Genomic DNA, 12828 nt, shown 5'->3' on the forward strand with positions numbered 1-12828 from the left:
AGGGGACATGGGTTCGTGCCCCGGTCTGGCAAGATCCCACATGCCGCAGAGCGGCCAGGCCTGTGAGCCATGGCCGCTGAGCCTGCGCGTCCGGAGCCTTTGCCCGCAACAGGAGAGGCCACAACAGTGAGAGGCCTGCGTACCGCAAAAAATAATAATAATAAATAAAACTAACAAACAAACAAAAAATCATCCAACAAACAGAAGTCCAGGACCAGATGGCTTCACAGGTGAATTCTATCAAACATTTAGAGAAGAGCTAACACCCATCCTTCTCAAACTCTTCCAAAAAATTGCAGAGGGAGGAACACTCCCAAACTCATTCTATGAGGCCACCATCACCCTGATACCAAAACCAGACAAAGACACTACAAAAAAAGAAAATTACAGACCAATATCACTGATGAATATAAATGCAAAAATCCTCAACAAAATACTAGCAAACAGAATCCAACAACACATTAAAAGGATCATACACCATGATCAACTGGGGTTTCTCCCAGGGATGCAAGGATTCCTCAATATATGCAAATTAATCAATGTGATACCTCATATTAACAAACTGAAGAATAAAAGCCATACGATCATCTCAATCGATGCAGAAAAAGCTTTTGAGAAAATTCAACATCCATTTATGATAAAAACTCTCCAGAAAGTGGGCATAGAGGGAACCTACCTCAACATAATAAAGGCCATATATGACAAACCCACAGCAAACATCATTCTCAATGGTGAAAAACTGAAAGCATTTCCTCTAAGATCAGGAACAAGACAAGGATGTCCACTCTCTCCACTATTATTCAACATAGTTTTGGAAGTCCTAGCCACTGCAATCAGAGAAGAAAAGGAAATAAAATGAATACAAATTGGAAAAGAAGTAAAACTGTCACTGTTTGCAGATGACATGGTACTATACATAGAGAATCCTAAAGATGCCACCAGAAAACTACTAGAGCTAATCAATGAATTTGGTAAAGTTGCAGGATACAAAATTAATGCACAGAAATCTCTTGCATTCCTATATACTAATGATGAAAAATGTGAAAGAGAAATTAAGGAAACACTCCCATTTACCATTGCAACAAAAAGAATAAAATACCTAGGAATAAAGCTACCTAGGGAGACAAAAGACCTGTATGCAGAAAACTATAACACACTGACAAAAGAAATTAAAGATGATACCAAAAGATGGAGAGATATACCATATTCTTGGATTGGAAGAATCAAGATTGTGAAAATGACTACACTACCCAAAGCAATCTACAGATTCAGTGCAATCCCTATCAAATTACCAATGGCATTTTTTACAGAACTAGAACAAAAAATCTTAAAATTTGTATGGAGACACAAAAGACCCCGAATAGCCAAAGCAATCTTGAGGGAAAAAAGTGGAGCTGGAGGAATCAGACTCCCTGACTTCAGACTATACTACACAGCTACAAATCAAGACAATATGGTACTGGCACAAAAACAGAAATATAGATCAATGGAACAAGACAGAAAGCCCAGTGATAAACCCACGCACATATGGTCAACTAATCTATGACAAAGGAGGCAAGGATATACAATGGAGAAAAGACAGTCTCTTCAATAAGTGGTGCTGGGAAAACTGGACAGCTACATGTCAAAGAATGAAATTAGAACACTCCCTAACACCATACACAAAAATAAACTCAAAATGGATTAGAGACCTAAATGTAAGACCGGAAACTATCAAACTCTTAGAGGAAAACATAGGAAGAACCCTGTTTGACATACATCACAGCAAGATCTTTTCTGATCCACCTCCTAGAGTAATGGAAATAAAACCAAAAATAAACAAAAGGGACCTAATGAAACTTCAAAGCTTTTGCACAGCAAAGGAAACCATAAACAAGACGAAAAGACAACCCTCAGAATGGGAGAAAATATTTGAAAATGAATCAACGGATGAAGGATTAATCTCCAAAATATATAAATAGCTCATGCAGCTCAGTATTAAAAAAACAAACAATCCAATCTAAAAATGGGCAGAAGACCTAAACAGACATTTCTCCAAAGAAGACATACAGATGGCCAAGAAGCACATGAAAAGCTGCTCAACATCACTAATTGTTAGACAAATGCAAATCAAAGCTATAATGAGGTATCACCCCACTCCAGTTAGAATGGGCATCATCAGAAAATCTACAAACAACAAATGCTGGAGAGGGTGTGGAGAAAAGGGAACCCTCTTGCACTGTTGGTGGGAACGTAAATTGATACAGCCACTATGCAGAACAATATGGAGGTTCCTTAAAAAACTAAAAATAGAATTACCATATGATCCAGCAATCCCACTACTGGGCATATACCCAGAGAAAACCATAATTCAAAAAGACACATGCACCCCAATGTTCATTGCAGCACTATTTACAATAGTCAGGTCATGGAAGCAACCTAAATGCCCATCGACAGACGAATGGATAAAGATGTGGTACATATATACAATGGAATATTACTCCGCCATAAAAAGGAACGAAATTGGGTCATTTGTAGAGACGTGGATGGATCTAGAGATTGTCATACAGAGTGACATAAATCAGAAAGAGAAAACCAAATATCGTATATTAACTCATATATGTGGAACCTAGAAAAATGGTACATATGAACCGGTTTGCAGAGCAGAAACTGAGACACAGAAGTAGAGAAAATACGTATGGACAGCAAGGGGGGAAAGTGGTGGTGGGGTGGGGATGGTGGTGTGCTGAATTGGGCGATTGGGATTGACATGTATACACTGATGTGTATAAAGTTGATGACTAATGAGAACCTGCTGTTAAAAAAAAAAGTCTATTAAAAAAATGAGAAAAATATATAGGCTAAAAATGGTACTATAAATTGATAGTATTAATTAATAGTGCCCAGCACAGTATCTTTCAAGGACTAGACAGTCAACAAAAGTTTACCAACCTTTTAGATCTACATGCTCTATTTTAGTCATATTTAAGTATACCTTCTCTTGTTGCTCTGAGTAGACCATTAAACACACACAAATACACAACTTCCTCTCAAAATTACTTGTACTTTGTTTACATAGTGCTTCACTAGGCAAAAGATCTAAGAATAGACGGGGGCAAGGGGGGAGGAGGGATAAATTGGGAGCCTGGGATTGACATATACATAGTACTATATATAAAATTGATAACTAATAAGAACTTACTGAATAGCACGGGAACTCTACTTGATACTCTGTAATGGCCTATAAAGGAAAAGAATCTAAAAAAGAGTGGAGATATATATATATGTATAACAGATTCACTTTGCTGTACACCACACCTGAAACTAACACAACATTGTAAATCAACTATACTCCAATAAAAATTTTAAAAAGAAAAAAAATGAATAGAATACTATTTAGTGTTTTGGTTATGAAATGTTTTCTGAAACAAATGAGATTCTGTTAAGACTGTGCTTAAGGAGAAACAGGATGAAAAATGCAAATACCTGTGAACACTCAGACACACATTTAGCAGAATAAACAAAATCTTTCCAACCAGAAAGTCCAATATCTAGAGTATGTAACTATCCAAACTCCACACTTCATTTTATAAGGAAGAGAGACATGGCAAATAAAAAATGAATGTAACAATTTATTCACAAATAAAGTTTCAGCATTTGGCAAAGGACTGGTATAGGTCTGGCCTAATCTGTAAATATACTGATTATCAACAAGGATCTGGAAGTGATAAAGGACTCTACATAATTTATGAATGGTATGACTTGAATGTAAGTATATTATTTTGGAAGGTAGAAAATCATTAATCCCTATGGTTAACTTCTAGTTAACTAATTCATTCTCCAACAATTTTGAATAGGGATTTATCTTTACATTTTACTAAAATTGGCAATTTTATTGATAATTTAAATATTAGTAATGTACTTTATGAACCAACATTTTATTTTCAAACCTTCTTAAACCTCAAAACAGAGATGTACATATAAAGAAATACAGATTAGTAATTTTAAAAAGTCATTAAAATACCATCTCCCTTATAATAAATAAGGTGTTACCGCGTAGCTGAGTCTATTATCCAAATCCCAAGTATTATGGTTAATCACTAAGTCTTGTTTTTCCATCCACTATAGGTCCTTTGGTAGTCTCAGCCTCCCTTTATATCTCAAAATGACAGTAACAAAAGATATAGGACAAAAAATTTTCACATATTCAACTTCACTACTTTTTATACATTCTTGTTAAAGTTTTGGTAGGAAAGAAAGATGGACTCATTAATGAAATAAGTTTGAGGCCTACAAATGACAGTACTCACTGCTGTAGTTTAATAAAAATCTAAAAATAAAAGGTTTATTTTCTAAAATATTTGCTCTGATCTCAAATGTTAAGTATACCAAACTTAACTGACTCTAACTGGTGATCCTCAACCTGCAAAGATTGGTGTTTCCAAAATTCATTTCTATATATTAATTGATTGACAGTCAGAGACTCTTTTCCAAAATATTTTAAAGAACCGTTAAGTTATGGAGTTAAAGTAAAAAAAAGAAAAACCTTTATGGCTCAGAGCACACCTGAAAGTAGTATTTTCTCCACATATTTATAAAAGTTTTTATTGAAAAAAAAAAACAACCTGAATTCAGTTAGCAATTTTCTCCCATCTCTCCTCAGGTGTTTGTCTCCCAAAAGGGCTGGGGGACACCAATTCCAATAGACTCACTGTTGTTTTCATTCAAAAGTAGCCTGAAGGATAGAAACTTTCTCCGATGAAAAAACAAATATGGAATTAAGAATTTCTATTACTCACATCAATCCCATTTTCATGGCATAATATTCAAGTTTATTTGCTCACAGATAAAAGAGGTTTTTAATCTCATAACATAAATTGAAAGGGCAGAATAACAGTACTTTACCACTCCTCACCCCACCCCCATTACCTCCTATTGTCATTTGGAAGTTAACTGGCTTTACAGACCCAGGTTACTCCATTCTTATCTCTAATTTAAGATATGAAAATTTCAGAAATACTCATCATTTTAAGAAAGCATAGAAATTTACTTATTAATTAAAATAAACAAATTGTTTCTATCAAATTTTGCTGAACCCTTATCCTTCATACTACTTTTTAAGAGGTTGACAATTAGAAGACAGCACAAGATTTTCATAAACAAATAGGACAGAGAGGGGTCAGGGGGAGAAAAACTGGAAAACTTCCAACGTACTGCCCTCAGAAATGGGACCTAAGCAACAATCCAATTAAGAAAGCAAGCAGTCAAAAGAAAAATAATGAAAATAACCACATAGTAGTAACTTTGACACCAAGTATGACAGTATCTAAGTCAACCTAATTAAAGAATTTTTAAAGGCTGGAATGACTGAAGCTGTTAATGAAAACATGAAAATATTATGACATTTATCTGAGAATATAAAAAAAAAATAGCTGTTACAAATCTACCAAAGCCACAGACACAAACTGTACAACCCACATATCCAGAAATTGTGCAGTGTATGAAAGAGGCAGGTGGGTTTCACTCTCATCAGGTCTGTGATTCAAATGGTAAGCAACACAGTTCCAACGTGGGGAAAAAACTCCGTGGCCTCTTAGGAGCTGAGTGGTAATATTAGTTAGAAGGAAGGCATGCCCAGCAAAAAGAGACCTGCTAGTATGGCTGCCCCTCTCCTAGACCATTCCAGAGACCTGGGTTCGAATCCAAGATCTGCCAGTGACAAGCTATATAGTCTTCAAATGACTTTACACCCTCAACTTCCATACCTATAAACTGAGAGGGTTAGGCCGGTAAGAATCTACGGTTTCTTCCAGCTCTAAACCTTTTAACTCTAAAGGCAGTCGATTTATAAGTTTTTAGACAATTGATTAATAGCATATCATGCTTTTGTGCCCATTAGTAAAATACAGGAAATTAATTCAAACCACTCAGCTATGACTAAAAGATTACACCTAAGCTGCTGCCTAATAGAATGTCAAAGCTGCAATGTAACAAAGGAGGGAAAAAAGGATGCTACGTTTGGCATATGCCAAGCTGAAACAATCCAAGTCATAACCAAAACTAAATATTAGTATGAAACAGTATTTAGGTAATTCAAACAAACCAACTAGTGAGAAATCAGTTGAAGTTAACATAGAGAAAACAGAATTGTTTGAAAATTTCACTGGTTTTGGTATTATATAAACACATTCAGGTTTTGAATATAGTAAAAGCAGAGTCAGTATTAAATGACTGATCAAAAGACTATTTTTCCGTATTTGCTAAGAATCTAGTATATCAATTACCTTCCTTTTGAAATGATAATATTTATATTTTAGGCAAAGTGCTTTATGTTTTTATTTTTGCATCAAAAATAATAATATATAGCTTTTTGAAGCAGTTTAAGGGGAAGCCAAATATTTAAATATTTAAGAGTAATTTAACTCAGCTGAAATGATCTAGCATTAATCCAGAAGAGTAGCAGATACAACTCCTCAAAAATATTTACTGACTTTCTCTACTATATAACAAAGTTATGTGGTACATCATTATCTTCAATAAATATTTATTAAGCTTTTAAAACACTATGTGCAAAACATTCATATTAAGGTTACATGAAATATATAGTCTCTATAGCTGAGGAACTTACAGCCAAACTAGAGAAACAAAGTATATTTATAAACACAATAAATGGTGTGCAAATGTGTATTATTAAGTATCAAATAAGAAGTACAGACAATAAATGTTACAGTAATTCAGAGTAAGGCAAACCCAAAAAGGCCCAGGTTGGTCAGGGCAGTTCTTGGGAGGAGACACATAAGCTGGGTATTAAAAGAAGACTTTTAAGAAGGGTTTGATGCTAAGCACAGAGAACACAAAGCAACTGTTCCTGCTCTTTGCAACCTTATACCCAACCTTATACTAGTTACGTCCGTAAGTGATAACTGGACTAAACTATATCAAAAGTGCAACAACTAAAAAAGTGTTGGATGGGCAGCTAACATGACAGGATGTTAAAAGGGAAGTTTCTACTGAGAACCAAAGACAACTGACATTCCAAAGCAGGTGCCAGAACATTCTCAAAATTTCCAAAGGAGGCAGTCTAAAGTGTTGAGATGTGTTACCTCCTACCCTCAACACTAGTGAGAGAAGCTTCAAGGAGAACACAGAGGGGGGTTCTGGAGAAGAGTTCCTCGGGGAGAGCTACAGGAACAAGTGCTCTTGCCTTCCAGCGGGGAGGGAGGAGATGGATGCCTGCCTCTCACCTAAAGCCTAGAGGAGAAGGCTTTGATGGGACCACTTGAAGAGCTTGATATGTCTCGAGCACTCTGAAGAACACACTGAACTGGCACCTGATTCACCCCTGGAAATTCCAAAGGATAAGAAGCTAGATGAAGAGGCATGTGAGAGCAGAAGAGAGACAGCTTCATTTGGGACCACTTCCAGAGTTTGTCTGGACAAAGAATGAGCGCTCCATATGGACCAATGTGGGTCCAATGAGAGAGACAGTGAGAGCTGGGGTGACGTCATTTGGGTCCAACCAAGAGGGTCACCTGCAGCTTGAACAGACCTCAGCAAAAGGAACATGAGGTCCTGCCAGATCCAAGAAGCTGAGGAAGACATAAAAAGCCAGCCAGAATACAGATGCATTCTCACTGTCAAGCAATGTGAGGCGGGCAATTGAGGTGGGGGGTGGAGGATCCACAGGTGAAAGAAAGAACCTTAAACATCTGCCAAGTCTACAGCAGCACCGAAGCTAGATCACCAGGCACCAATCGAGTGTTAGTTAGCTAGTTGCGGCTCTTCTTTCCTCTCTTCCCTTCTTCCTTGTCCGACTTGGGAGAAGTCAGAAACTCGCAGAGGCAAGACAAAGAAGGAGCAGTAGAAAAGCCCAGTCAGAAGAAAAAAAACAGTCCCCAATTATTGGCTTCCCCCTTGCAATGGGCAGAGCTAGGAACTGGGTATGGGGGAGAAGCTTCATCTTTAACTCAGGTTTGGTTTGGGGTTTGTATTTGTTAGTACTAGACATTTTAATAATCAAATTGAGACTTTTGTGACTTAGTTACTGAAGGACAATTTTCAGTATCTAAAAGCAACCAGAAAAGTCAAGTTTATCCATGGGCAGGGAATGTGCCAGCCTCACCGCGTAAATTGAAAGGACTAGTGAATGACAAAAAATAAAGCTGTTTTATAATTTCATCCCGTAAGTCCTGCTTCTCAATTGAATGCACTAAAAAGTCAACACAGTGGAGAGCAGAGAAGTACACAGATATGATCTTATAAAACATAACTACCCATCTAGCTTCTCTATCTTGAGATGGCTCAGTCATTAACAATTCCAGAAATCTGCCATAACATAACTCAGGAATCTAATAGTAATTCTCAAAATTTGACATGAGCAACAAAATATGATAGACTCACTTTATTTATTTATTTGGTTGCGCCGGGTCTTAGTTGTGGCATGCATATTGTATCTATTTCCCTGACCAGGGATCGAACCTAGGCCCCCTATATTGAGAGCCCAAAGTCTTATCCACTGCGCCATCAGGGAAGTCCCTAACAGACTCACTTTAAAAGCCAAAGACTGGGGCTTCCCTGGTGGCGCAGTGGTTGAGAGTCTGCCTGCCGATTCAGGGCACACGGGTTCGTGCCCCGGTCCGGGAGGATCCCGCATGCCGCTGAGCGGCTGGGCCCGTGGCCATGGCCGCTGAGCCTGCGCGTCCGAAGCCTGTGCCCCCCAACAGGAGAGGCCACAACAGTGAGAGGCCCGCGTACCACAAAAAAAAAAAAAAAAAAAAAGGCAAAGACTGTCTTGGGGGCTTCCCTGGTGGCGCAGTGGTTGAGAGTCCGCCTGCCGATGCAGGGGACACGGGTTTGTGCCCCAGTCCGGGAACATCCCACATGCCGCGGAGCGGCTGGGCCCGTGAGTCATGGCCGCTGAGGCTGCGCATCCGGAGCCTGTGCTCCGCAACAGGGGAGGCCACAACAGTGAGAAGCCCGCATACGGCAAAAAAAAAAAAAGACTGTCTTGATCCCTGCTAACACTTAGCAAAGCACGCCTTACATAAAAGATGCTTAAAGAACAGCTGTGTCCTTTCCATGTGATGGCTGCTAGGTTAGGTTCTTAGAAAACAGAATCTGAACAAATATGCCTGCAGCTGAGACTGCTTTTTAGTTAGTTTAAAATATGTCACTATGTGTAAACTTATAATGTAGATTACTTTCATCCTTCTCCTTTCATTGTCTGCCAAATCTCGGAAAAGTGCATATTGTATTTTTAATACTGTACTATAAAAACAGAGAGCAACTGTGAAAATTTTAAACTCTGATATTCAAATACAAGAAAAATTACTATCATTATATACATTTTTAACAATTTTAGCAGAAAACCCACAAAGAAATACAGTATCACATAATGCTATTAATGCAGGATGGTTTATTTTAAAAAGAAAGCATTTAAAAAGTATATTATCCAGTATTTTACTAATACTTTGTTGGCATATAATATGTCTTTTCAGTGACAGCCTGAATTAAGAGCCTACTATCTTAGAGAGTTATAGTATCATTATCTTTCTTTAGAAGATTAGGAGGGCTCTTCTGGTGGCACAGTGGTTAAGAATCCGCCTGCAGATGCAGGGGACACGGGTTCCAGCCCTGGTCCAGGAAGATCCCACATGCCGCGGCGCAACTAAGCCCGTGAGCCACAACTACTGAGCCTGTGCTCTAGAGCCCGCATGCCACAACTACTGAAACCCGCACGCCTAGAGCCTGTGCTCCGCAACAAGAGAAGCCACCGCAATGAGAAGCCTGTGCACCACAACGAAGGTAGTAGCCCCTGCTCGCCACAACTGGAGGAATCCTGTGCACAGCAATGAAGACCCAACGCAGCCAAAAATAAATGAAATAAATTTTTTTTTAAAAGTTAGGAAATTGAGGCTCAGAGGTTAATGACTTGCCCAAAGTCATACTACTAGTAAATGGTAGAGCAGGAGTTTTAACTCAAGACAGTGTGTCAGATTCCCAAGCCATGCTAACAATAACATTGAAGAGGTGAGTTCTGTTGACTCATTTCCAAAAGAAATAAAATCTTATTTTAATGGTTACCTTTATAATGTCTAATTTTGAAATACAAGCTACTGCCAAGTTCCAAACATAGTTCTATTAACAAACCTCTACTGGTGTGAATGTATTAATAAACTCTTCATGAGTAAAAACTCTATAAAGCAGATATCAGTAAAATTTCTATCAGTCAATATATTACTCATGATATCATTCTTATGGTATTTACCATAAGTATATGTGACTATAAAATTGACAGTTTCCAAGTTGGTACCTAAAGCAAGCAGGTCTTATTGTATGTTTCAGAAACTGAAGGGTGTTGGCTAAAACACAGCCCTATATATCAGACTGTTCCATTCTCCTGCATTGTCTTAGTAACAGAGGTTAAGAGACGGAGTGGGATATTTCAGTGTTAATCAGCAGCAGTTCTCCACCTGCTCGTCCCTCCCCTGGGAACATTTGGCAACATAAATTGGCCTGGAGACATATGTATTGTCACTACTGTGTGTGCATGTGGGGACTACAAGTAGAAGCTGCTAGGTAGCACCAGGGATGGTGCTAAACATCCTACAGTGCACAGGGCAGCCCTGCCCACTCCCAACAAGGAATTATTCAGTCTAAAATGTCAGTAGTGTCGAGGCTGAGAAACTCTAGTGTGAGATTAAAATGTCTGAGGCACTTAGCAGAGAGGGTGGTGTGAGTGTTTAGAGATTGTAACTATAAACACTAAATCAGAGTCCAGTAATACTCAGGACAGATTAGATATAGCACTCAAGCCGTGATGAGAGCACTGGCAAGAGGGCAGCCTCCTGCTTTGTTAGGTTTGAGGTGGGTAGTGTAAAGAAAGTGACTGCAACTCCTAGTAGTACTCCAACATTTCACAGTTGTGATTTTTTTTTTCTGACAAAAGAACGGGAAATTGAAAAAGTAAAAGTAAAAAGAAAAGTAGTTCGCTGGAGAGAAAAGAAACTTCATTTGTTAAACTGTACACAGTTCCACTACCAGCTTACTGAGTGTTTCTATGACTTACAGCTGGGCCCTAGAGGGTTACAACCTAGAACAATAATAATGGATGTTTTGGACACACTATAAGAGAAAATCAGAATAAATAAATATACATGTGCTTCATTCTGGACATCAGTATTCTAAAGACCAAACATGATTTCAGAAAGCCTGGCTTTTAGCACCCAAATGTGTAAATGCTCTGATGGTATACTACTGTTCCTTCTTGGGCCTTCCCTTCTCTGAATTTGGGGACCCTCAGTCAAAAGAGAAAACAGTAAAATCTGGACACATAGCAACCTCTGAGATGGTGCTGACAGAAAACAAAAACCAAACACCAACAAGCAAAATTGCTTGGAGTTGAAAGAGTCAGACTTCAGAGGTTATCTAGTAGCAAACCCCACAATGCCCGCCTCTCTTCACATACCAACACTCCTAACAAGTGGTTAGCCGACTCCACTTAAACACTAAACTAAGGTCTATCACTTCTACTAGCTTCCAGAAACCACGAATCACTTCTTCTCACGTAATGGGTATTGAAAGATTGCTCCTGAGCTCTCAAGAGAGCAATGTAATTGATCTAAGTTGCTCCTGCTTCACAGATACCAACTGTTTCTCATTATCAACATTTCCTTAAAGCAGAAAAAAAGCTCACCATCCAAAGACGATTCTAAACTACAATTGGCCAAATCTGCGGGCGTATTTGCCCTTTGAAAATTATCTTCTGATAGATTGAAGCATTTAACTAAATGCAGACACATGATTCATCTAAAAAGCCTTGTTTGACATTGTCAGTATAAGGAATGACTCATTAAATCCTGAAAATGGCACGCTAGGTATGTTTTATCCTCCTACATCGCTCAGCAGGATTTATTCTCCCCTTAACTACGTAACCAATGAAAGGTACTGATGGAATTCGAAGACTCCGGATCATGTTGGGTAAATACGGTACTGTACTTTATACAGTTACAGTAAAGCCTCGTGGAGCCTCGGCAGATGCACGAGAGCAAAACTAAAGTGATTTATTATTGTGCCGTAAAAGAAGTAGATCCTAATTTGTTCTGTGCTGGCTTACCCCAAAAGGGTAGCGGGGGGCAAGTCCCATAAACCGAGCTTTGCTGTCGGGTTTAATTTAGTTTAAATTAACGTCACCGGCGTTGCACCGAAGTTTGAACGGTTACAGGAGGTAAGTCTCTGGCTGTTGCTTCCCCAAAACAGCCCCCTTTCAACTCGCCCCGGGCGCAGGGCGCGCAGCCTCCCAACCGGGCAGGTGGGCCCCGCGCGGCGTCTCCGCAGTGCCCAACCCGCAGCCGCTCCCTTACCTTGGTGAGCTGGGCGATTTTCTTGCTCATTTTCAGGTGCAAGTCCTGGCTGTAGTCCATGCATTGCCCCGCCTGCTGCGCGGCGGCCGGCGAGGCCGCGAATTTGGCCGCCCCGGCCGCCGAGCCGCCGTAATAGTGCTGCTGCCAGCTCATGCCTGGGGTCGCCATCTTCCCGGCAGACCCCGGCCGGGGCACCGGTGCCCGCGCTCGGGGGGCGGCCCGCCGAGCAACGGCGACGGGGAGGCAGGAGCCGGGGCGGCCGCTTCCGGACCCGACACCCGGCGCCCGGCAGCCGCGGCCGACCGCGCCCCCCCGCCCGCGAACCCCGAGTCACCGCCGTCCAGGGACGGGGCGGCCCCGTCGGCCCGAAGCCGCGGGCGACACCGGCGCGGGGCAGATGCCCGGGGTGCGGCGGCGGCGGCGGCGGCGGCGGCGGCGGCGGCCCGGGGCCCGATCCGCTCTCGCCCTCTCTTCAGCTCGCGCCTGG

At 40.3% G+C, this 12828-nt stretch overlaps 1 protein-coding gene across 3 annotated transcripts in view; it reads right to left on the minus strand.

Annotated features, from left to right (window-relative positions):
* Positions 1-12606, minus strand: part of FAM184A (family with sequence similarity 184 member A) — a 117030-nt gene extending 104424 nt beyond the window's left edge. For all 3 annotated transcript variants that reach the window (XM_081250670.1, XM_081250671.1, XM_081250669.1), the window contains exon 1: positions 12342-12606. In XM_081250670.1, coding sequence (XP_081106796.1) covers positions 12342-12509 — 168 coding nt within the window. In that variant the 5' untranslated portion in view covers positions 12510-12606. The remainder of the gene's footprint in view (positions 1-12341) is intronic.
* Positions 12607-12828: the final 222 nt, after the last annotated feature.

The sequence above is a fragment of the Mesoplodon bidens genome (genome assembly GCF_964165515.1).
Source record: "Mesoplodon bidens genome assembly, chromosome: 12".
NCBI lineage: Eukaryota > Metazoa > Chordata > Mammalia > Artiodactyla > Ziphiidae > Mesoplodon > Mesoplodon bidens.